Source organism: Columba livia, chromosome 3 (assembly GCF_036013475.1).
Source record: "Columba livia isolate bColLiv1 breed racing homer chromosome 3, bColLiv1.pat.W.v2, whole genome shotgun sequence".
NCBI lineage: Eukaryota > Metazoa > Chordata > Aves > Columbiformes > Columbidae > Columba > Columba livia.
The window spans coordinates 16,936,868-16,962,416 of NC_088604.1; the positions used below are offsets into that span (position 1 = coordinate 16,936,868).

Genomic DNA, 25,549 nt, shown 5'->3' on the forward strand with positions numbered 1-25,549 from the left:
AGAAACATGTAGCCTGAAACATAGGAATGACACAAAATACAAGTTTTTGATGTGACGTAAAATGAAATGATCAGTTACAGAAAGCAGTTAGAAGGAACACAATAAAGAAAATCATTTTAAGTGTCACTCTGAAAGATCTCACTGTTTGTTTCTAGATCAAACTGTTACTTTTAACATTTCCCCTGACCTTCTGATTTTCCAAACATGAACTGAGAATGAAAACATTTTGCTCAGAAAGCAAAGCAAAACAAAACACAGCAAAAATATGGAATCATACTCAGGTCACCTCCACCTGGACAGCTTCCCAACATAGTCGGAAGTAGGTGAGGATCTACTAAAGAAAGATACTGGGGTTTGTACAACACATCTAGCAAACACAAGGCGAAACCTAATAAATTTCCCATCTTGAAAAGGTTTGTCTAAAGCTTAAGGAACTTCATCAGAAGAATAATAAAACAAAAATTAGACTTTAATACAGAGAAAACAAATGTTGGGAGTGTTCTGAACACTCAAGCAGTTGAATATTTAACACAAATTATGTACTACCATTAAATCTCCACTGCCTTTCTCATTTCATCTTAGCTTTAAATAAGTAATGCCCCTATACATATTTAATTACTAATATAAATAAATAATTTTGTAAAACTTACAATTATAAGAATATCAGGTTTAATATTGGGAATCTCAGCTGCCATCAGATGTCTGTCTTCCTGTCTTGAGAAATCACCTGTATATAAAAGCTATTGGAGACAAAGAGAAGCAGTTATTCCGACCACAGGTCCTTAAAAGCTTTTGCATAGGAATGATATTCTTTGAACAAAGATGGTTTTAAGGAATTTATGATAAAAAGGTCACTTGTACTTTAACTAGAGACTCTTCTGATGTGGACAGTGCCTACAGTATTAGGTCAATAGTACTACAATGCAAATATTTTAACCACAGCAAGTAAAGGTATTTCAAGCAGTACCGTAATCCAACAGAACTAGGTAAAAAATTATGAAGATTTTATTCTTCATTTGGAATACAAAGGTGCCATTTGCAGCCTTGTGCATACATGTGCTGACCACTAAGATGTAATAACTGAGTGGGTCCTAAGTGGAAGTAAAAAGTAGATGAAACTGCAGTTATATATCAGAATCCAAATATAATAAATAATCCAATAAAATTACTTATTAAATAGTCTTCTAGGATTTTCTGATACTAAAAAAAAAGCCTGTAATGTAGCATATTTTCCAAATGAAATGATAATGTTCCCCATTACACCAAGAAGTAGTTGTAGCTGTTAGTAATTTTTAATGGATTCTTAATTTCAGGGTAGAATGCAGCAATCTGTGATGGTTTTGAAACTGAACATTTTTTACTTCATCATTCCATTGATGAAAATGCGAATAATAACAAAACGTATGGTCAGTAATGGCAGATAAGCTGGTCTACAGGTAACCTACTATCACATTCCTCATTTGCCTCACGGGGAATTAAAGAAAATAATGGATATTAAAACCCAATCCATTTGAGTCATGCATAGTAAGAGAAGAAACTCTTCATCATGCCTTAATCAGAAAAAAAAAGGCAGTAAGGTATCTAAATTTACTGTAATAAGTGTAAATTCAGTTTTACTTCTGGTTGGTTTAACTTTAAGCTTTTAAAATTCTCAATCATTATTAACCATGACCAAAGTCCTACTGGACAGCAAGCCTCAGGACCACCGTCTCTCTTTCCTCTTCAAGGCTGTACGAAACTTTCCATGGGCTGTGATTATCCTGCTGAACTCCAATTCACGAGATTAGTTACAAGTACCTGGTTTTGACACAGTGCTGCCTGTGATGATACGATGATTTATTTTATCCCTCTGTGCCTAAAATTAATAATAATCTTATTTCTTTAGGTACTTTAGCATAAGAGCGTTATGAGAAAATTACAACTCACATACTTTGCCCAATGCCACTTAAGCACTCAAGACAGGCAGACTGGTAAATCAGATTTACAAACCCAAACATCTGTTAATAGATTTTACTAAGATGTAACTTCCATAAGGCTGCCTCAGCTACTGGCTGCCTGTCGGCAGACCAGTAAGAAAAACTACATGATTACTAGTTCTAAGTCTGATTTGTAACTCACTCCCGTAAAATCCAAACATCCCACCTGGTTCAATACACATCAGTCGCTAGTGATAATCAATGAGAAAATACACACTCTGGTCAAGGCCTCATGCCTTGGCTTGAGTCCAAGTTAATTTGACAGCTCCAGCCACACTGGTGGGGCTTAACAGACAATAATCATGATTACATTAGAATTCAGGCTTGATTTCAACTTCGTAATAAAAAGAAAATACCTTCACACCAGCTATTTCAATCATGAACATGGCTGCTCCCAGAACGTGGCCCGCGTGGTAACACCAGAACTTGATTCCTGCCACCTCTTTCACTTCATGGAAGTTGATGGTCTCAATCTTGTCCATGCTTTCTTCAAGGTCTGTCTCTGTGTACAGCATGTCATCCGCTGATATATTACTGGATATAAGTGAAATGGCTACATATCAGCTCATTTGACCAGCTTAGACCATGTAACAGCTGGAAAAAACAGTTCCTGGATTATCTCCCACTGAGAGCAAGACTTCCCTTCAGTAACGCTGCATCTCCTGTGTCAGAAATCATGTCTAGCTACTCTAATGTAGTTCACGTAAGCAGAGTTAAAGCATCTTTCTTTTGAAAGGCCGTGCTAGAATTGTCTTTTCAGTTTGGAATCTGCTCTGTATTTGTCTAAAAGTACCAGTAGTTTCCCAGCCCTGCAGAGAGATCTGCCCCTTAGCTGGTAACAGTCCCCAAAACCCAGACTAACCACACTCTTCCTGTTGGCCCAGAACAAACAAGTTACAAGAGAACTGTTGGTCAGGTTTCTGACCCAAGCGAGAACCTCCTGAGCCAAGATGCGCTCAGGACCATTGCACTCACATAGAAAAGACGTGTCATGGCATGTAACACAAGGAAAAAGCAAAAGAAACAAAAGAGAGAAAAAAAAACCAACAACCTGTACGTAACAGAACACTCTTTGGATATTTAATATTTAATCTGACCTTGTCCTGAAGAGTGATTTGCATCCTTAGGGGCTTAAAATTCACTACTTCTGTGAAGCTCAAGAATAAATACACATTGAAAAGCATGAGAACAAAAGAGTGTCTTAAGAGAAACAGACAGGGAAAAAAGGGATACTATAAAAGGTCCAAGTAAGGCAAATTAAAAGAATGATGGGAAAGATTTTGTTTTTTAAATAGGAAATTATTTGAGAGGCACATTATCCATGACATAGCAAAATGGTTCAGTAAGTTTAACCTGCGTATATTGTTGCTACTTGTGGCAACACCCAGGTTCATCCAGCCACCTTTGGCGGCTTCACCTTAAGTTCCCTATTAGATATAAAGGTGAAATAATTCAGAAGTTGAAGAGACAACCAATGTGTCAGCTTACCTGACTTTGACACAGTCTGAAAGAAGCCATTTATAAATAGCTTTTGTGGCATGAGTCATAAATGTCCTTCCCTTAAAACTTGTTTTCTGCAAAAACCACGGTAAAGCCCCACAGTGATCTAAATGGAAACTTAAAATAGACACACAAATCCGATTAATACATTAACATTACACAACACGAACATATAATATATATCATGTAATTCACTACTTCACACAAGAGCATGAAAACCAGAAACAGAATTTTTAACGTTATTGTTAACTCTGTTGGTCTCTATTCTGTACCCTAGTGACTAGAAACACAACCAACAAAATGTAAAAGCAATAAATGAAATTCTCCATTAATTGCAAAGGTTCGACCCATATAATCGCAGAATTATTTTTTTTGTAATTTACACATAAATTTAGAGGGAGAAAAATAACAGGAACCAGGAAGACAATAAATGTCAAAGATACAAGAAAGCTAACAAACATGATCCTAAGTTTGCATGTTGGACACTGTAGATTAAAACATGAACTACTAAAATAAAATTATTTGGCTACACTTCCAGCTTGACCTATCTTAAGGAAGCACTTTTGAAAGACAGGTGGAACAAACACATACAACAAGAACTCAGGACTTTACAGAGACCCAGTTATGAGTGGCTAAATAATAATTTAGAATTGGCTCTCGTCTTGCAGCCACCAAGCAGTATTTAAACCGTATTCAAAGCTTGCTTAGGTCTCCCAGAACCTTTTTCATTCAAAGCCAACAGTCAAACCCCAACCAATACATTTCAGCAGTCTTTACACAGAAAGCCCCTTCTAGAAGCTGTCACAATGGTACCAAAGCAGGCCAGGTTATGAAAATGCCAGATATCACGGCAAGCTCAGAGGAGAGTTGTAACATCAAATGACTGAACATCCTTAATTTTAAAAAAGCTGGAAACTAAAATTTTGCCATGCCATTAAGTCCTATTTTCAGCCTCTCTTAATAACCTACAAGTGAACATTGCTCAGACCACAACCTCAGTATATTGGTTCTTCTAGGTGAAACTTACTGACTAATTAGGAGGAGATCAATCTCAGCAGGATCTATCAAATCAATGTAAGGAAGAGCATCCATTCCTTCCAGTCCAGGATGGATTCCACAGTCAAGCTGAAAAATGAAAGAAAGTTAAAGCTTCTAACAGAACATATAAAAATCCTCTTCCATTTTGGTCTGAAATAGATTTACTAGCGACTGGTAGCTCTTAGCGCTATGCAAAAAATGTATTTTTTCCTTAAACGCTGATTGGGATTCTATCTAAATGACTTCTCTCCACTGGGAAACTGAACACCTTTCAAAAGCTCCCAGTCTTTGTTTACAATTTGGTACTTATTCAAGTCTTCATTCACATGTCAACAACACCTGAACACAGAGAACCAGTGTGTACAAGTTATTTCAGCCACCACCTGAGAAGACAGCTGGAAAAGGAAAAGAGAACATGTATGTGTTTACAGGTGAGTGTTAACACGTTAGCGTTGGTAAACATTAGCCTTACTTTCCACTGAAAATTAATATGTGTAAATTTTAGAATTCACACTTCAGAAACATTCATTTGTTTGGGGATATGGATTTAATTGACATGGCATCCCTCTGTAACACCTACAAGCATATATGCTATAAAACGCACCTCTTCTAGCACAGTGGCTGATTTCAGTGTGGAAGCTGAATTTAACCCCTCACATCTTTTTATTATCTGAACTACCATAATGAGAGGGCATACAGATACATTCATGCAATAATTACCATTATTTTTCTTCCTTTAAACTCCAGAATAATGCATGACCTTCCTACTTCTTGGCCAGCACCGCTGCAAAGGATATCAAAGTCATCAGTATTAAAACAACGCACACCGTGTAGAAATAATGAAGGCACAGTCCTTTTAAACTCAGATATTTAATGTAACCGAACAGCTATATTTCTCTCAGTCAAAATGAGACCCTATTTAATGCAGTAAAAATAAAAAGGATATGTTTGGGGGAATTGTTTTGGTCTCTTCCGGTTTGTATTGCATGTTTGTGTACTCGAGTCTCAAAGTATTGAGATGTTTAATGAATGGAACATTTACTTCAATAACAAATTACCGGGGGCTGAATAAGCTTTAAGGAGCATCCTCAAGTTTCCCAGAAAAGTCTGGCGATGCTACCAGAAACACCTTGAATTTTTTCTCTAGTAAAGATGCCAGTGCAAGTTGAACTTAAAAACACTACAAACCCCACAATGCTGTTGAAGTGCAAATGTCAAGAAATGAAATATTTCACAGAATCACAGAATGTCAGGGATTGGAAGGGACCTCGAAAGATCATCCAGTCCAATCCCCCTGCTGGAGCAGAAACACCCAGATGAGGTTACACAGGAAGGTGTCCAGGTGGGTTTTGAATGTCTCCAGAGAAGGAGATTCCACAACCTCCCTGGGCAGCCTGTTCCAGTGTCTGTCACCCTCACTGAGAAGAAGCTTCTTCTCATATTTAAGTGGAACCTCTTGTGTTCCAGTTTGTACCCATTACCCCTTGTCCTATCATCGGTTGTCACCAAGAAGAGCCTGGCTCCATCCTCGTGACACTCACCCTTTACATATTTGTAAACATTAATGAGGTCACCCCTCTGTCTCCTCCAAGCTAAAGAGCCCCAGCTCCCTCAGCCTTTCCTCACAAGGGAGATGCTCCACTCCCTTCATCACCTTCGTGGCTCTGCTCTGTTATTTTGCTCCGACAACACTTCAGTTTCGCACAGGGAAAGGACACAGCCTGTCAGACCGAGCAGGACCGCTGCTCGTTGGAGAAGCGAGGGACGGAAAACCAGGAGGGGGAAAAATCCACCCGGCGGCCCGGGACTGCAGCGCTCCCGCCTCGCCTGCCGCGATAACACAGCCCCGGCCAGGGACACGCACCCCCCGCCCCGCAGGCCGAGGCTCCGCCCGCCGCCCCCCGCCCGCAGGCCCGAGGCGCGGCTCCCGCCGCGGGCGCTCACAGGGGCCGGATGAGCAGCTGGTCGCTCTCCTCGGCCGGGATCAGGGCCTCGGCTTTCCGCTTCACCGACATGACGCCCCGCGCCCCGCCGCTACCGGACCCGGCCACCTCCCGCTCCCGCTTCCGCTTCCTCCCCGCGGCCCGGAAGCGGAAGGGTGCGTGCGGGCCGCAGCTGAGGTGAGGGAGCGGCGGGAGCGAGCGGCGCCGCCGGGTGAGGCCTCGCCCGGGGGCTGGGGGCGCTGAGGTCCCGGCAGCGGCGCTGTGAGGACGGGGCTCCGGGAAGCGTTCCCGGGAAGGAAGGGCGGGGGCTGTAGAGGGGCGCTCGGCCGAGCCGGCGCTGGGCGCTGCCTCCCGTGACAGGGCCGCGGCCGCCGGGGCCTCCGCCTTTCTGCGGGAAGCGGATTTATCGTTCTGTCATTCACCAGGTTTATGGTTTGGGGCTGGGGGTAAAAACAGGAAGGAGAAACGCAGCCCCGGGCAGTGGTGCCAAATCAGGAGGTGCTGAGAGCTCCTTGGTCGTCTGACGTGTTTTAAACGTTCGTGAAGTGGTGTGTGTTAAGTGCCGGTACGACCAGCGGGTCTTCCCGTGTTGTGGCGCCTGCGGCGCTGCAGGAGGGGCTGCCAGAGCCGGGCTGCTGCCCGGGAGGAGCCCGGGGACGCGGGGGTGCGGGTGACACCATTCGCCTGTCGCTGAGGGCGGCCTGGGCTCTGCCAGGGACCGAGGGTTTGCTCAATGACAGGCACAGCAGCGGCGAGGGGACTGTAACCAGCACTGCATCGCAGATCTAGGCCAGCACTGTGCCCTTGTGGCCAGGAAGGCCAATGGCATCCTGGGGTGTATTAGAAGGGGGTGGTTAGTAGGTCCAGAGAGGTTCTCCTTCCCCTCTACTCTGCCCTGGTGAGACCACACCTGGAATATTGTGTCCAGTTCTGGGCCCCTCAGTTCCAGAAGGACAGGGAACTGCTGGAGAGAGTCCAGCGTAGGGCAACAAAGATGATTAAGGGAGTGGAGCACCTCCCTTATGAGGAAAGGCTGAGGGAGCTGGGGCTCTTTAGCTTGGAGAAGAGGAGACTGAGGGGTGACCTCATTCATGTTTATAATATGTAAAGGGTGAGTGTCAGGAGGATGGACCCAGGCTCTTCTTGGTGACAACCAGTGATAGGGCAAGGGGCAATGGGTACAAACTGGAACACAGGAGGGTCCACTTAAATATGAAAAGAAACTTCTCAGCGAGGGTGACAGACACTGGAACAGGCTGCCCAGGGAGGTTGTGGAGTCTCCTACTCTGGAGACATTCAAATCCCGCCTGGACATGTTCCTGTGCGACCTCACCTAGGCGTTCCTGCTCCAGCAGGGGGATTGGACTAGATGAGCTTTTGAGGTACCTTCCAATCCCTGACATTCTGTGATTCTGTGATCTTCCATTATTTTCTGCAGTGTGAGCTGTCTTAAATAGGCTGTTGTCTAGACTTTGTCCTCTTTCTTCCACCTGCTCAAAATTTCTGAAGCTCTGTAATTAAAATAATCCCTCTCTGAAGCTGGGAAATAAGGTTTCAGCACTCACTGGCTGGGAGCCAGCATCCCGTTTCTTGACGCTGTCCGGCCAAGTGTTAAGTGAAGCAATTGAAGTAGTAGGGCAGATAGAGGGAAAACGCTTCTAGAATACTCTCAGAAACCCAGCTCTAAGGCAGTAAATGTAACATGCTTCTTGTTTTAATTTTCAGGAGCATGTGAATTAGTTATGGCTGCTCCTAGGACTATTACAATCAATAGTTCTTCAGAAGAAGTTGTTTGTTTTTTAATGGAAGCATGGTCTTTGGAGCAGGGAGTGCATTGGATGCACTTTGTAGAACGTTCAGGTTGTAGTTTCAAATAACATTCATCTAATGCTTTTAAGTGGAAATACAAACTCTAAATTTTGCTTTGTTTCTAAATCTGTATCTTTATATGCATTAGAAACGGATCTTTGCAACAGTCTGTAAACTTGGTGGTAGCACTTCTGTTATGAATCAGAAGGATGGTGAAGTTTTAGCAGAGAGCTTGAGGGACTTTCCTCAGTCACACGTGAAGAGCACCAGAGGAGCATTACTACTGCTGTTCTCAGAGACCTTTACGAGTTTCCACTTTCTGTCTGCTTTGGACACAGTGATTCTGGTGCTTGCCAAGAATTCCTTCCCTTGATGATCTGACAGCTTTAATTTTTATTTTTCCTACCTAGAAGATCTTCCCTGATCCAATTATGAAAAGATGTTTAGAAAAGGAAAAAAACGACACAGTAGCAGCAGCTCACAAAGCAGTGAAATCAGTACTAAAAGCAAGGTAAGCTGAATTTGGTGTAATCTCTGTTTATGGAAGCACTTTCATTTGTTACAAGTTGACAGTTCAGTGGTTCAGTTACACTGATGTTAGGATGTGATTTCCATAAAATGCCATGTTCCACAGGGAAAACTTTCTACTACAATTCCTCAGATTGTGTTACGAGAGTTAAGAACCACTATCCATTGTAAAGCCCTTGTATTCTGAGATGAATGCTCGATTGCTTCCATAGCGAAGCCCACGAACACAAGAGTTTCTGGCAGCACATAGTAAGGTTTGGAGGAAAAAGTCATAACGTTTGTTCTGTAGTGATAAATGTTGTCTTCAAGAAGGTGCCTGGTGCTAGGTACCAAGCATGAGTTTATTCTTCAGTACTAGTTGGTTACTCAGTATCTCTAAAAAGTGTTCTTCATTTTGAATAATGTGTCCATTTTGTCTGATAGGTTTTGGAATGATCAGTTGAATATTCTGGATTTTCCAAGGTGCCGTTTCACTTCCCTTGCACTGCTATGTTATTTCAAGCATTGGTGACAAGCATGTAGTTGTCAATTTCTTCAAGTTAAGATGCAATACCAGAAAAGTCTGGACATAACTTTAAGGTTCATTTTCTCTTTTTCTTTTATTTCCTCCTCTTTTCAAAATATTTGTGGACTTCTCAATGGTTCCTGTTGAATTTATGTCAGTCTAATCTGCATTGAAGCAGAAAGATAACTTTAGGAAAGAAATAGCTGGTGATGTTTTTTTCTTCCCGTTTTGCAGTGCTGCTTAAGTAATTAGAACATAAACACTAGTTTATTTTTTTAAAAAAAGAGTTGAGGCAGGACATCTAAAAGTGAATTATTATGCGCTCAGTAACTTTCTGATGATACTGTTTTTTCTCTTAGTCTGTAGATTCCAGTCTTGGGGGACTTTCCAGGTCTAGTACTGTGGCTAGTCTGGATACAGACTCCACAAAAAGTTCAGGTATGTAATCCATCCAGTGCACGGAGCAGGATTAACTTGATGTGTGTTTGTATAAAAGAGCAGAAAATGGAAAAGATTAAAATATGTACCTTTAATAAGTGCAAGCGAATCTGTTAGCCTGCTGACTATTACATGCATACTTCTAGGCTTCTAAAGTATTATTAACGATTCATCTAGGATGAAGTCCCTGTTTTTGAAGTTCTGGAATTCTTCAGAATCACTTTGTTTTATTTTGTTGCAGGACAAAGCAATAGTAATTCTGATACGTGTGCAGAATTCAGAGTTAAATATGTTGGTGCCATTGAAAAATTGAAATCTAGTGAAAGCAAAAGTCTCGAAGGGCCATTGGACTTGATAAATTACATAGACGTTGCACAGGTAAGTGGGTTACAAGAGACAATACCAACAACACCGGGACATCTTAAACTTAGGTGTGTTTCTTTCATATTATCACGTGACCTGTCAACTTTGTAAATTTTAGACTTGCTAGAATAAAGTAGCTTACCTTAAAAAACATTAAACTATAAATCTCAAAAGCTGTCATGCTCAGTTCCGTCCTATTGAGTAACTGGAGAAGATCTGCCCAAAAATGTGTTCTGAAGAAGCAGGCTCAGATTGAAGGCCCTTTTCATGAGTCATTACTGAACATGTATCCAATTGAAAGTTGTTGTCTTGTCTTCAGCACTGTTAGGATTAGTAGCCGGAAAATAATTTCTCCTTCAGATTTCCTCAGTCCTGTAGGAGTTTTCCCATAGAGGAAAATGTCACGTGTCTGTTTATCATCACTTACGAACCTGTGACCAAGGAACCTGAGTAATATTGGGTCATCCTTGCCGAACTGTGGTTGCTTGTACTTATTTTTGTACTAAAAGCCACAACTGGTTATTCTTATTAGGAAGCTGATCATTTATATCTTTAAAAGCACAGAATGTCTGTTTATCTTACAGCAACTTGACATCTCAATTATCTGAATATATGCTAATACTGGTTTTACAAAACAGGTGCCAGTGTGGAACGTAGATCACCCAGATCAGCACAACATGACAGGGCATGCATTATTTTTCAGCCCATCTGATTTGACCACAGGGCCAAACTGCCCCCTGGGATGATAAATTCCTTTCCGGAATCTTGGAATAGGATAGGATAGGGTAGAAATTTCAGTTGGAAGGGACCTGCAAGGATCATCTGTTCACACTGCCTGACCAATTCAGGGCTGACCAAAAGCTAAAGCAAGTTGTTAAGGGCATTGTCCAAAAGCCTCTTAAACACTGACAGGCTTGGGGCATCAACCGCCTATTTAGGAAACTTGTTTCAGTATCTGACCATCTTCTTGGTAAAGAAATGCTGCCTAGTGTTTAGTCTGAACCTCCTCTGAATGCGTTTCACATAAAGTTATGCGATCAGACAAGTGCAGGTGTGGCAGGCAGACTCCCCACAGCAAGACATGAGCAGCATTAGTGACATTGCTGATCCAGTAGACTGAAACACACATAAACACATTTTTTATTATGTATCTTCATTGTTCGTGTTCTTCTGGCTGCACTAAAGGCTTTTGTTTGTTTCCCTCCAAAGCAAGATGGAAAGTTACCTTTTGTTCCAAGTGAAGAGGAGTTTATTATGGGAGTTTCCAAATACGGCATTAAAGTTTCAACATCTGATCAGTATGTAAGTGATTCACAGCTAACTGTCTTTTTGGCGAGGGTTGAAAAGGGCTTTCATTAATTTCTCTGGTAGATGATCTGTGTGAGCAAAATGTCAGTCCTGGCTCTAAGCAAAAGTAAAACAAACCAACCACCAGAAAGCTCTCACAGCAGCACTGCTTCATGTTGTATCTCCTCAGGGCTTTCTGTATTTTCCTGTTTGGAATTATGACAAAAATCCTTTCCTTTTGAGACAGAGCACTAGACAAAAGGCAAGCCTTTTTGCTCTTTGGGCACACCTTCCTGTTTCTGTGGCTGTCCTGCCATTCTCTCACGTGGAACAGTAACATGACTGGTGGCCGAGCCCACAGGTTCCTCAGCCTGAGTTAGTAATGCAGTTCCTGTTGATGTTATCGTGGAGAGGAAAAAACAATGTTTGTTTTTTTTCAGGGATACCTGAGTTGTTTTCCTCTTTAAAGTTCCAGCCTTGCACTCATAATCCAAGAGTGTGAGTTCACTCCAGCATTAAAGCCTCATGATTTCACTCTGTTGATCAAGCCTAGGTTTTGTTTGCATCATTTCCTACGTGTAGTTTATTTTCCTTTAGTGCACTTCAAGTAGCTTTCTTTCTAAAAATAAAAATCCGGTCTCTTCTCTAGGGCCCTCCAGTTGCCTTTGTGTCACTTTGTATTGCAGCCATGTGGTTTCCTTCTGGTTGCCCTCAGAGCCCCAGATACCATAAATACTTGGCCTTCTGAAGTCATGACCCATCAACAACCCCGCAATGCCTGCTCATAAAAGCCTCGTGTATGACAACAGTGAATAGCATTGCTCAATAGCTGAATACTCTGAAGAAAGACAAAAAGTTTCCTTTGGTCCCTTCAGAAAATACACCACTTGTTTCTAATGCCTGGGAGGAAGTGTAGTAGTTGTTACTCAAACTTTGAATTCTTTTACGTTCTGTTTTTGCTCTTCTCCTAAATTCTTAATTCTCATTAAGAACATAGATTATACTATTACTTAAATTCCTTTGTACTGTGATAAAGATCAAATAGGTAATTTTAAGACTTTTATCCATCTTTTTTCTGGCTCCAAGCTGAAAGCATGCACAAGCTGATAAAGCCTTCTGTGATAAGCTAGCTTGCACTGGCATTTTATTGCATTGCATTCTGTTCCCAAATTCTGGCTTCTTGCGTCTGTGTTACTGGTGACATTTAATTTGTCCTTTAGTGTGTTAGCCCACCTAACTCTTTTCCTAGAGTTCCAAGATGGAAAGGTTTTCTCTGCATTCATACAAATAATCCAGTCTTTTATGACTTTGGGGAAGAGGTGAGAATTCTGTGCTTTGTAGATGATACCTTTGCAGGATACAAAATTTTTCCTCATAGATTTCAGCCAATGCTTGAGAAATCTTGTCACTAGTGACTGAAATATGTAGATGTGTAATTTACTGGTACGTTTCATTTGTTTGTGGATGCAACCACTAGAAACCAATGGCAAATTATTCACAGAGGTCCCACTGAGGCTTAGACCTTCTTTACGTTCAGTTGGCATTAATTTGTACATTATATATATGTATATGTATGGCACAGTTTGTCCATCTGATTTCTCTCTCAAATACATTAATACTGTAGCAAGTTTCAAGCAAGTAACTCTAAAAAGTTAGAAGTAAATTGGGGGGAAATCTTGGCATCTTTAATACAGAGACTGGAGGGTTGATCCAGTCCCACGCTGGCTCCAGCTGCCTTCAGTGTGGTGTGACTGATAGTTGGTGAGGGTGTGAATAACTGTGAGCAATTGCCGAGCAAATGCCAGGGGTGGAGATGTGACCTTATGAGCTCTGGTGGAGGGCCCTCTCTCGGGGGTTTCATAGCAGGCATCAAGCTCCATGTCTGTTTTTACAGCTTCTGTATTGAAGTGGATGTTTCTTTAGACCCTTCAGCTACTGACAGGGACAAGGCGTTTGATGCCAGGAACTCAGAAAAAGAGCTGTCCTGAAGTCATAAGACCCTTGAGGTGGTTTGACTGGAATAAATGAGATTAATTATATTGGTTGCGTAGGGCGGCTTGAGAAGGAAGCCTTTGCATAGGGTAGGTCTGCAGAGACCTTGTACCGGACGAGATCAAGCAATCCCTTTTTGGAATGGCCAGGATCGAACTGTTGGGACTCTGGTGAAACCCTTCAAGTGGGGTGGGGAGGAGAAGTCTCCCAGACTGGTGGCTCAGGCCACAAGTGGTCTGGCTATATCCACATGGCCACCCTCCCCGCTCCCAAAGCAACTAACCTTGTCTGTACCCTCTCCTGGGAACAGTTGTCTCCTGTGTACATCCCAGAACCGGGATGGGATTGTCTGCAAAAATACTGGAAAAGCAAAGAGTTGCTTTGAGCGACCCCAGAGTGCACCACCCGGCCTCCTCACAGAGAGCAAATGAGGATAGGTGGGAAATGAATATGTGCTTTTGTAGTATGGCCACGAATACATTCCACATATGAATGCAGTTCTAAAATAGACGCAAAAATTAAAGCTAAAATTGTGTTAAACCACCACTTACTTTTTAAAATCTTGACTAAACTCTCACTTGAAAATTATAATTTTGCCAAGGAATACTTTTCTCCTGTAAATAAATCTGAAGTATTCTTTTGTAAGAATCAAAACAGGTGGAAAACTGGAGTAGCTGTTGCAGAGTAACTTTTATTTGCCACATGGTTTCAGGATGTGTTACATAGGCATGCTCTCTATTTAATTGTACGGATGGTCTGCTATGATGATGGTCTGGGAGCAGGAAAAAGTTTACTGGCTTTGAAGACAACAGATGCAGCCTCTGAAGAATGCAGCCTCTGGGTATATCAGTGCAATAGTTTGGTAAGAGTTTATGTTTACAGTATTTAATTTAGGTATCGGTAGCTTGATTGCAAAGGGAGATTCTAAAACCCAAAGCCCTTGTGAAGGCTTTTTGGCAGAAGGGGGATTGCTCCTAATGAAAAAGAGGATAAATGTGCCCTGGCTGAGGAGGGGAGAAAAGCCCTGCTGGGTACATTTGATCAGTTTTGAGGAAAAATACCTGCATTCCCTAAAATTGCCACTGAGTGTATATGCCTGAAAAAGCTCTTTGCAATCTAAAAAATGCTATCGGAGCTGCTAAGGACAATCCTCCGTTTGCATTTTCAAAGACAAAAACTTCAAAAGCTTGGACAAAGCAGGGAGGGATTGAGTAAGAATTCTGGTAGCAGAGCGTGCATTCATGTTTATAAGGGATCCCTTAGGAGCAGGAGAATTCAATGTCAAGATGCTATGATATGACACACCCTTAGCAGCACGGGGGGCACACATGAGCTGACTTTAAGTGCTAATGTCATGCTATGATGAAAGCTAACAACTCCGACTTGTTTCAAAAGAGCTCATTTAAAACAGCTTCCCACATGTCATTGCAGACCACAGAAATCAAATTAAATCTCACTTGTGCTGCTCCATTTTGCATGTCTCTGCCAGAAGAACGATAAAGGTCACATTCTGCTTTAAGTAAGTCTTGAGGCGTTTGGGCGTTCTTCAGCAAGTGTTAATTTGTGTGTTTGGGTTTGGTTTTTTTTAGGAACAAGCACAAGCTATTTGCAAAGTCTTATCTACAGCCTTTGATTCAGTTTTAATGTCGGAGAAGTCCTGATTTTCTTCAGCAGCACATGACTGTGTAGTACAAGAGGCCTTTGTGTGGGGAGGACATGGGGCCGCTCTGCGATTCACGGACTGGCTGGAGCCGCACAAACCCAGCAAAGACTTGCTGTGCAAAAAAGAGCCACACAACCTTGCACATGGTACTTGATCGTTCCCCAACCGTGACTTGAAGAAATTATTCCATCTTCCATTTCCAGGACAGTACAAAATTTTATATTTAACATATTTTTTTTTCCTAAATTGTGTTTTGTATATTAATGTCAATATTGTAGAAATGTAAAATAAAACTGACACTTGCTTCTATTTTTGTCTGAAAAAACCAATTTGTTCATGTGGATTCCCGTTCTGCTGAACATAGATACGAGAACAAAATAATGAGCAGAGTGATAACAGGTAGTCATTTGGTGCTTTACACCTCTAATTTAAGCTGAGGTTTGCCATCCATGCAGTTTCTACGTTCAACTAAGAATCCCTGAGATGTACCTATTTTCTTTTGCTCAGGTGCTACTTGTCTGCATTTCTCATTTTACACATTGAAAAGAACACTGCTTAAGTAATGCTGAGTAAGAGAAGAGAAGTAGCCAAAGTGATTTTAAAAGTAGTTTTATTTTTCCAGACATTTGACTGGTTAACAAGAGTAAAATTTATTAATCATGCTCTAATTATAAATCACTGCATCCAGGACATTGAAAATAAGAGTTGATTTTAGGTTATACAATATATACAGTTGCTCTGCAACTAAACAAAATAAAAACAACTGAATTGAATATTATACATCTCATAGCATTCTAAGCTGCATTTTAAGTGTCACTTGCTCCTTTTTAAACAGTTAACACAGCAACCTAATAGTCTGTCTATTAACAGGTTTTTTAAGTCATTATTTTAATCAGATTTGAAAAGTTGTATGAGACACGCCAAAATTTTGGACTTAAAAATTCTTAATTTTATATTATAAATAGATATCTACAGGCTCTAGAATTTATTTTTCCTCTGCCAGAGCAGCAAACTTGGAGAAACATTGAAAATCCAGGGGTAAATTCTGCTCAGCTGCTCTTTATTGGTCCTCAAGATTTCATCTGTCTGCACTGTTAGTGCTATTAAGTTGTATTCTACAGGTTTCCTAGTTTCTAAGTGACCAGTGAAGAAGGATGTGACATTTCAAAGTGTGTTCCTCTTCTAGCAGAACTCAAGGAAAATTTGCATCGTTGTTACATACACTATAAGATTCTGTGTTAAAAATACTGTACATTAGGAGATCTGTGCAAAATAATATGCCCATTTACTCTCTAGACTCTATCAGGGATAGAAACATACAAAATAGTGTTGCAAACTGAACGTATCAGTGAATAAAACTAGTGCTAAACTATTACTCTATCATTTTACTGGGAACTTTGAAAATACAGACTAATTTGCTTCAACTTGCAACAAAAATATCTTGAAACATTCCAGTTTGTTCCCATTTATACTGCAGCAACAGCATCTAGAAAACGAAAGTTGTGTGTCTACGTGGCTGTACCCGTCGGAGAGGCTGTCAACTCACTGTACCATTTTGGAAAGGCGATCCAAGGCAAGATCAGTGCTGCTCTTCCAGCGCTAATGCAACGTGATCTTCTTCTCCAATAAGCGTATATGGTGCTGGCCTGTTTTTCATTCCGTTCAATATGAAATGGCCTATTTAAACACCATTTGTCAGAAATTCAAAGTTCTCTTGATAAAACTAGAGATACGATATTCACAAAACGTGATCAAAGCCAATGTGACCTAGACATTGATTTTTCTTATCCTATGCCATCAGTTGTTTCCTGTGGCATAAGCAAAAACTGGTACAATTTCACAATATACAAACATCAAAACGACGCCAGATTTGTATTGGTGTTCTGTGAGCCAACTGGGCACCACCCCTGGCCTAGCCTTTGTTCACAAATTATCGAAACAAATTTAACAACAGTGTAGCTACCATATATGTGGGTATATTATATAAATACAGAGTGAATCAGCAAACTATAATTGTTTGCAAGGTAGTGGCACACAAGATTTTACAAAACAGAACAATGTAGTGTATTTGTGAAGTGTCAGATACCTGATGGACCAAGGATGTTTTTCTAAATGTTCCACCAGATGTGTTCCCCGTGAACACATTGCTGGATGGTTTAAGAAAATTAAAGAATTTAAAAACAAAGTCTAAACAACTGTAATGAGAAGAGTGTAAGAAATGCTCTGCAATCCATCATCATAGTTAAGTACATTTCAGGAAGTGCAGCTTTCATATCCTTGAGTTAATGGAGTAACTCGATAATATTGCCATAGTTTAGGTAACCAGCAGTAGTCACATTAAATGACCAAAATGGATGTAACATACGTAAAGAACATTCAAAAACCAGGTTCTACACGCGTGCAGCATAGAAAAATGAAACAGTCTCAAGCTCACAAAATTAGAACTAGAAAGTTCAACAACTAACACAGATTTCAGATACCTGTAAGCAAATATCTACATCCATTCTCAAAGAAAGAAAGAAGTTTCTCCTGTGGTAAACTGAAATACTTTTTCACTTTTACCTGGCCAAAGACACCCGATTAAAATAGTTTCTTCTGTAGCTGTTGACATCCTGGATGACAGCCAGTATGGCAAGATGCTGAGTGAGTCCAATTTAGAACGACGCAGCAGCTTGCGTGGTTTGGTTCCAACACTTGAAACGCTATCGAGAACCGGATAAATTCACTGCCCTGTTAGATACACACAATTTGACTGGGGATGCAACACTGAACTGTAGGATTGTCGTGTTACAAAAGGCAGAACAAAACTAGAGTGAATTGATTGATAACATTCATGGTGTTGTGATGTTCACACACTTACATGGATTGTGATTTTTAAAGCTTTTCAGTTCACCTTGAAAAATACAGGAAGAGTTGGTTTTTTTTTTTTTTTTTTTTTAAGTGTAAACTGCTTGTGAGAAGTTTTCACATAGAAAAAAGTTTTAGAAGTCCCAAAATCAGAGCGATGGCAATAAAAAAGTAAGCTACAGTACCTAAGACTCGGGCAGTGCTCTGGCAAGGTGTCTGCACATAGGTAGATGAAATGAAACAGAGCAAAACTTATTTCTGTGACCGCTGGAAATGAGAAATGTCTCCACTTATCAGTAGCAACTTAATCAACAATAAAGTGCACAAATGATACAGGGAAAGCTCCTTTCCGACTGGGATCTCCATCAATATGACCAATCTGCAAGAGTCCAGATATTTTTCAAGTTAATCTCAAAAAGGCCATTTCAGTATCACCAAAATTAACCCCAGTGACCTCCTTGCCTGTAGCACGATGAGCCTCTCCCTACATCTTTTCTGCAGTGGTGTTCTTTTTCTTTTGCCAATGGGAAACACTATCAGAAAATTCATTCCCACAAGGTGGATTTTGTTATTTGGCTACAGCCTTTTTTCTGGTTTGTTTTGTTTTTTTCAAACTCTGTTTTATCCAGTTCTTTGAAGGTACCACCTCTTAATGCAGTACCACTGCTGCATCTTTTCAGCACATTCTGCAATGCCTGGCAGCCCATATTCTGCCTTTCTTAAGTTCCTTCTGCTTCCCCCTCTTAACAATCACTGAAAGGTAACAGCATAGATCAAGCTTCAACAATTTGAGGTTTTACAAGAACCTATTTGTATTTATACACCATTGTTGTCAATTTAGATGCAATGTGAAGTTCTATTCTTTGCTAGCTAACAGAGTAAGGCAGTGCGTTCATGCATAACAATCTTCCAAGACTTCGCTTCAGCTGATGAGACTCTGGAATGTAAATAGTTGAGATGGTTTCCCAGCTGAAATAGAGCATTTCTCATTCTCAGTCAGCTGAAACGTTAGGACAATATCAAGTTGTCATCTGAGGCCCACCACACAGCATCTTCAAAGCAGATGGAATAGTCGCAGATTCTTAAAGTGCTGACACCCCCCCCAGAATTTCCCGCATCAATCAGACCATGTCTCCTGTACAGTGTAAACCCTAACATGATTGATCTTTTTTTCTGAATGAGAAAAGCCGAAGACTTATTCGAAGTTTGCTTTGCAAACAAAATACATTTCTGGAATCAAGTTCCCATTAGATGAAGCTTTTCCTGTCATTTGGAAACCCCGTGGGGGATCTTCTGAAGTCACTGTCAACCTCTAGATTTCATTTATTTCTTTCACAGTGCTGATGGAAAATGCAAAGTACTCACCCACCACTCCTGATCTTCTTCACCATCGACTACAATAATATCTCCTTCCGAAAAAGTTAGCTCGTCTGGGTTATCAGCTACACAGTTGTAAATTGCTTTTACTCTCTTGGGTTTAGTTTTTGACTGAAATACAAAAATAAGTATATGTAAATAATACAGCATGGAAGAGATAGATTAGACTCGGAGTTGATCTAGAGAAAGCTCCAGAACTGATCCCAACCATTATTTTTCATAGGTTAGAGTTCAGCTACATCTTTAATGCTGGGTGCTCATGCTCCAGGCATCCAAAGGCTTTCAGAACCACTGCCCCACCAACATGGCCCAGCTCTCCCTTAGCAATCTTCCATGCTGGCCCACCCAAACCTGTCTTGAAGAGCTCTGCATCACTGCAGCAAGTATGATTTAATTCAGAAGATGGGGTGATCAAGATCAAGTGCTATGCAGCAAGCAAAACAGCACCAGCGATATCAGAAAGAGGCCTGAGCCACCTGCCAATACGCCCCTTCCTTATTTGCTAAACCCATTTCAGCAGCGTTCAACCCTCCAAAACGTCCTCTGCCTCTCTCTAGCACTTTGAGGACCACCAGCTATAGAACTGCTTTGTCAGCTCTTCCAATAGGAGAGTTTAGTAAGGAGTCGCAATATTCCAGTATCGCAGAGAGACTCCAATCCTCACTGCGTTCTATTTGAAGCGATGCCGAAATTGTTTTGCTCCGGCATCACAGTATCCACCATCCTCATCTCACACCTCTGTCAGTGCAACCCTGCCTGCTGCTGCATTTGTTTGCAGCCTCCTCATTCTCTGTTGCAGACCAACAACAATGCTGCCTACATAGCGTTTCCACGCAAGGAGTGGAGAGGCACAGGACCTGGAAGCAGAGCTTAAGCTTTCTACCACCCTTTGCCCCAGTTTACCCACCCACCACCAGCAAAAATCTCTCTTCTTCCCTAAGATGCCAGAGCAGAGCTATAAGTGCCATTTAATTCAAAAGACATCTGCTAATGCAGTGGGTGTTTGGGACAGAGGCTCCAGATGGGATGAGGAAAAGAAGGTCTCATCACCATCCTGAAGTCCCCCAGAAACTGGTCCCAGTCTCTAGTCAGGTCAGCCAGATAGCAGGAGCTTGTGAGAGGAGAAGAGACTCTACCCGCAAGTCTGCTCTCCACCAGCAAAAGGTTCTGCTGAGGACAGTATTGCCCAACGGCCTCTTCATGTGCCAATTTGTCTGAGCTGAGAGCCATGCAGAAAAAGTGGGATGTGGATGGGGAAGGAGGGCGGTACCATGATTGCTGTGCTCCTCTGTAAGCATCCATTTGCATTTCAGTATGAAAACCCCTGACAGCGCAGAGCAGGCACACACCCTTTGGCTCTGCCTGTGGGGCACAGCCCTGAGCCAGCAGCCCTGCCCTGCAGCGCAGCCATTGCACCACATGCTCCATCTCAGGCAAGTTCCAGTTTGAACCACAAACACCTTTTAGGTCAAGAGGGAAAAGCTTCACATCAGTGTAACAGCGACACAATTACTAACTTCAAAGTGCAGTAATTACAGGTATTTCTTGTTGTTTAGAAGGCAAGGAAATTAACATAGATCCCATTCCCAGAAGAGCAGTATCTTCCAAGAAAGTTTCCTAAGTATCTTCAATATGGTTTCAAAAATCTAAAAATATACATTAAAAAAAAAAAAAAAAAAAAAGAAACATGCATCAGGAATTTCCATCTGAAAAACAGGCTATTGAGCAAATGCACTATATAGGAGATAAGCCACTGGCTAGATGTGCATGTACAACTAGCCCTTTTTCTTCTTTACTCAAGAAGCACCTCCGCAATCATTTCCTAAATCTCAGCTGGCCTCTGGATTCGCTGGCAGGGTAAAGACTTAGGAAAAAAGACTGGAGTATAAGGCTAAATGCAGCGATTTAGCCAAAGCACTTTAGCTAGACTGATCTAGCTAAAGCTCTTTAGCTGAGGGGCCCTTGACTAAATCTGAGCTAAGATGCTTTAGCTAGATTGATTTAGCTAAAGCACCTTAACTAGCACACACTCCCTGAGCCAGGTTTCCCTTCTCTTATGACAGAAGAAAATAATCCAGCTGATTTTCTCAGTCCCACAAAATTCACCCTACTGAAGCCTTAGAGATATCTGAAAAGTCAGATTTGTTCTTCATACTATGTGCAATTAATATTAAATTGTGGAGACACTGGGACTGTTCCTAAATAACAGCCAGGATACCCCATTCACTCATAAGTAAAGCAATTTGTCCCGTAAAACGAGGAAGGAGAGCACAACAGAGAGAACTACTACAACGTAATTTACACAGAAAGCCAGGTAAGGACCCGTTCCAGAACTGACAGATGTGTTGAAAGGATATAGCCAGTACCCACACCTGAATCCCCAAACACACAACAGAAACTGTGATCAGGGTCCAACAGCTTCACAGAGTAAATATGGCAATTCCCTTGGTGCATGTAAGCAATAGGAACAGACATTCCATTTTACACGAATCAGACCATTTAATTTTATTGTGGTCTAAAACATTAAAGCCATTTTGATGCAAGACAGACAGTAACTTGGTTGAACAAGAGTGTGGGGAAGCAGGAACAGAAAATTTTTTACCCCCAACTAATGTAAAATGAACTCCAGACGTCTCTGTGGCTTTTCAGCATTATCAGATGACAAAGAACAGGAGCACTAAGCGTACTCAAGCCTGTCCCAGAGAGTTACTATTTCAGTAGACACAGTCAAGAAAAAATGGATGAAGGGAGAGAGGCACATCTTGTCTTTAGAGCCCATTAATAAGACAGTCATAGAGCCAGGAACAGCATGTGTCCTAACTCTGTTATTTACCTACTGAATCACGCTGCTACACAGAATGTAAAGCATGAAGCAGCCCAGACCTAGTCACACACAGCACCTCACAAAGTATGGACTCTACATTGTGATTTGCTCACTGCAGAGAAATACTGTCATGAGCAAGCATATGGATGTTTTATGTCTATCACACAAGACAGGAACATGAAATTGGGACAAGGACCAAAGACCCAGCTCAACTACACATAATGTAGCAGCTCAACTGACATCTGGAAATACATCCCTTTACCTACACCAGTATAAAAATAGAGGTATTGACACTAATGTGTGTGTGGCCATTCATGGTCCTAGATTATAAATAATAAATATGAGTACAAAAAGGCCACACAATCTAATCAAGAGTCCTCAATCAAGAGTCCATCTAAATTCAGTATCTCTTTTCTAACAATCATTTGAAGGCTGGAGGAGAAGAAGAAATGTATACAATACTTTCAGTCTTCCCCTTCACTCTTCAGTCACCTTCTGGCTGGGGATGTCACAAGTCAGATGTGATTTCTCTCCTGTCACCCAGTGAATGTGTCACAAAGAGATGCAAAGAGAACCAACTGCACAAAGAAGCAATTTGTTTTGTTTTGAGCTTGATTCCTACTAGTCTTCTCTGAAGCCATTTGATCTACATATGTGACAAACTGTACCTACTTCCATTATAAAAGTACCAAAGCTCCCTTAAGCTCCCTTATTTCTTAACTGAAGTTAAGAATGAAGTTACATATGATCTACAAGTGACTCGCCAAGCTCAACCTAAAAGTGACTCACTTATCAAGCCTACCTACCTTCAATAAGTCAAACCATACATTCTGTGGATTGTGTCAGTCACATCTGCATGTAAGCAAAGAATCCATAAAGAATCCATACTTCTTTTATTTGATTTTTCTTTTTTCTTTCTTTTTATTTATTATAACATACAATTATATAAGAAATGCAAGAAAAGCAAAGTATTCGTATTTAGTATATTTAGTACAAGTCATGCACATATTTAACAGAGGATACAGGGTGTGTATTTTTCATGATTCTCACACTTTCTCCGTAACAGGATACACTATTATGTCAACAGTGCGTCTGACAGAACGAGGAAGATTTAATAAAATCAAAATCCACGTCCTCTACTTACTATTTGTGATTTCCTTGGCATTGGTGCTGGTGGCTGGATGGGTGCCAAAGTATTTGTTGTAGAACCAGTTTGTGTTACTGGAATCTCGCACACAGAAGACGACTCTCCTGCTGCTAAGGTAAGTAAAACAAGTACATTTTAGGCATGCTTTTAAAAAAAGGTAACAGTGATGACACAAATTGAAACCAAATAAATTATTCTTTAAAGGATACAAATATTTTTATACCATTTTTAATAGTTCTTTGTAAATAACTGAACAGAATTTTTCTATCCTTTTCCTTACAAAAAAGGCCCCCTTTTCTCAAAGACAATTACCTAAAGCTTTTAGTACTACAGATATGCTAAAGGAGAAAAATAGCCTATAAAACAGATGAGGGCAGAACCAAAACTCCCATTTCCCCATTCACTCACTACAGATTGTGTGCTTTTAGGACCTTTCTTTCCCAGTACAGATCATCATTATCAAGATGCTGTATCCTTCACAGGAGACTCCTGACACACATGGCAGACAGTTATTAGCAAATTCCCCCTGGATTTGTCCAGTGAAAATAAAAAAGAATCCCAGTAAGAACCAACAAACATAATATATACAGTGGAAGGGGAAACCAGGTAGGAGAAATTCCCTACAACCACCACAGAACCCAAACAAACCTCACTTTGGACATTATTGAGAAGACATTATTGTAACGTCCCAAAGTATCATAGAACGTCCTGAGTTGGAAGGGACCCACAAGGATCATCGAGCCTAACTCCTGTCCCTGCGTATGACAACCCCACAGTTCACACCGTGAAGTCGTAGTTACTTTGAACAATGAAAAGAGAACAAATAATGAACTCTGAATAATGAACTCTGTTCATTATCATGAAAAGAGCAATATCGATTAGCAGTTTAATTAAAAGTGACACTACATGATTTTCAAACTAGATACATATTTTTCTGTTCTAAAACGTGTATCTGCTACCTTGTTTATTACAGATGCAAACAAGAGAGTAAACTAACTCAAGTTTTCATAATGCATCCTTTGTATAGAATCAGGTTTAGGTGAGGTTAGGAAAGCTAAAGCCTAACTAAAATTGAATCTAGCAAGGGATGCCAAAGACAACAAGATGATCTTCTGTAAATACATAGGTAAAAAAGGAAAATTAGGGAAAATGCAGGTCCATTGCTGAGCAATGGATCTGGTTACACAAGACACGGGAAAGGCTGAGGTCCTGAACACCTTCTTTGCTTCAGTCTTTACTAGCAAGACCAGTGTCCAGGAATCCCAGGTGCCAGAGACCAGGGGAAAGGAAGTCTGAAGTCCTGCACCTGGGGATGAACAAGCCCATGTGCCAATACATGCTGGTAGCCACCCAGCTGGAAAGCCAGGACCAGAGGTGATGGGTACAAACTGAAACACAAGAGGTGCCACATGAACATGGGGAAACACTTTGTTACCATGAGAGTAACCGAGCACTGGCCCAGGTTGGCCAGAGAGGTTGTGGAGTCTCCATCCCCAAAAGCCATCTGGACAGGGTCTTGGGCAACTGGCTCTGGGTGGCCCCACTTGAGCAGAGGAGTTGGGCCAGATGACCTCCAGAGGTTCCTCCCAACCTCAACCACTCTGTGATTCTGTTTCTTATTACATGGTCCCATCATTTACATTAATTGGCTGATAACTCTGTTCATGCAGAAGAGCTTGAGGCATCTCTCAAGAAGAGTAACAAGAAGCATGCTGGTAATGACCATATTTAAATATGCAAGGTAAATAAGGAGAAAAACACTCTCAGGCCATTATAATAATCGCTTAATTACAATAAAATAAATCTCTAAACCACAATTACCAGTTTGTTGTAGAGACCCAAGTCTAGACTGCCCTTTGTTAGTTAAGCCAGACGACTTCTCAGTCCTGTGAAGAAAGTCAGAAATTGATCCATTTAAGAAACAAACAAGAATTTGGACCACAACAATAGAGTATTTTCCAAATGATAAAATTCTTGTCATGTCTTCATTATATTTCGGTGACAGCTATTTTGCTTACTACACTGGTGTAATCAAAAATACAGAAGCAATCATAACTTGCACTCTTTTTCCTAAGATCTGAAGTTCCTTTCACTGCTACTATAAAATTATGTATGCATATTAGTCTGTACATTCAGCAAGTTGCTTCTCCCTTTTATTTAGTACGGTATCTGCAATCAAAGTCATAGAAAGGGAGCGCAAATGTCAAAGGTTGTTCAGCTCTTTCACTCACAAAGGATCAACCATGTATATTATTTATCTCACATACACACATACACATCCCTGTATCTTATAACTATCTAAGTTTGTATAG

At 41.0% G+C, this 25,549-nt stretch overlaps 3 protein-coding genes across 15 annotated transcripts in view; 1 reads left to right on the top strand and 2 right to left on the bottom strand.

Annotated features, from left to right (window-relative positions):
* Positions 1–6,593, bottom strand: part of CPSF3 (cleavage and polyadenylation specific factor 3) — a 20,133-nt gene extending 13,540 nt beyond the window's left edge. The window contains exons 1-6 of the mRNA XM_065059555.1: positions 6,459–6,593; positions 5,235–5,298; positions 4,504–4,601; positions 3,465–3,593; positions 2,333–2,510; positions 651–740 (exon numbers count right to left, since the gene is read on the bottom strand). Coding sequence (XP_064915627.1) covers positions 651–740; positions 2,333–2,510; positions 3,465–3,593; positions 4,504–4,601; positions 5,235–5,298; positions 6,459–6,529 — 630 coding nt within the window. The 5' untranslated portion in view covers positions 6,530–6,593. The remainder of the gene's footprint in view (positions 1–650; positions 741–2,332; positions 2,511–3,464; positions 3,594–4,503; positions 4,602–5,234; positions 5,299–6,458) is intronic.
* ITGB1BP1 (integrin subunit beta 1 binding protein 1) lies at positions 6,454–15,351 on the top strand. 9 transcript variants are annotated; one of them, XM_065059569.1, is made up of 8 exons: positions 6,617–6,634; positions 8,677–8,777; positions 9,218–9,373; positions 9,659–9,737; positions 9,979–10,115; positions 11,310–11,402; positions 14,092–14,241; positions 14,969–15,351. In XM_065059569.1, the coding sequence occupies exons 6-8, from the start codon at positions 11,355–11,357 to the stop codon at positions 15,038–15,040; spliced, it is 270 nt and encodes an 89-aa protein (XP_064915641.1). In that variant the 5' UTR covers positions 6,617–6,634; positions 8,677–8,777; positions 9,218–9,373; positions 9,659–9,737; positions 9,979–10,115; positions 11,310–11,354; the 3' UTR covers positions 15,041–15,351. The 9 variants fall into 9 exon arrangements, with proteins under 9 accessions (XP_064915635.1, XP_064915634.1, XP_064915637.1 ...); XM_065059567.1 differs by lacking the exon at positions 6,617–6,634 and adding an exon at positions 6,651–6,668; XM_065059563.1 differs by lacking the exon at positions 9,218–9,373 and having other exon boundaries at positions 6,454–6,634.
* A 284-nt stretch (positions 15,352–15,635) lies between these two features.
* ASAP2 (ArfGAP with SH3 domain, ankyrin repeat and PH domain 2) overlaps positions 15,636–25,549 on the bottom strand; it is a 91,753-nt gene continuing 81,839 nt past the window's right edge. For 3 of the 5 annotated variants that reach the window (XM_065059549.1, XM_065059546.1, XM_065059548.1), the window contains 4 exons: positions 25,059–25,123; positions 23,235–23,347; positions 19,255–19,377; positions 15,636–18,268 (listed from right to left, as the gene is read on the bottom strand). In XM_065059549.1, coding sequence (XP_064915621.1) covers positions 18,194–18,268; positions 19,255–19,377; positions 23,235–23,347; positions 25,059–25,123 — 376 coding nt within the window. In that variant the 3' untranslated portion in view covers positions 15,636–18,193. The remainder of the gene's footprint in view (positions 18,269–19,254; positions 19,378–23,234; positions 23,348–25,058; positions 25,124–25,549) is intronic. The other 2 variants (XM_065059550.1, XM_065059547.1) reach the window with 1 other exon arrangement.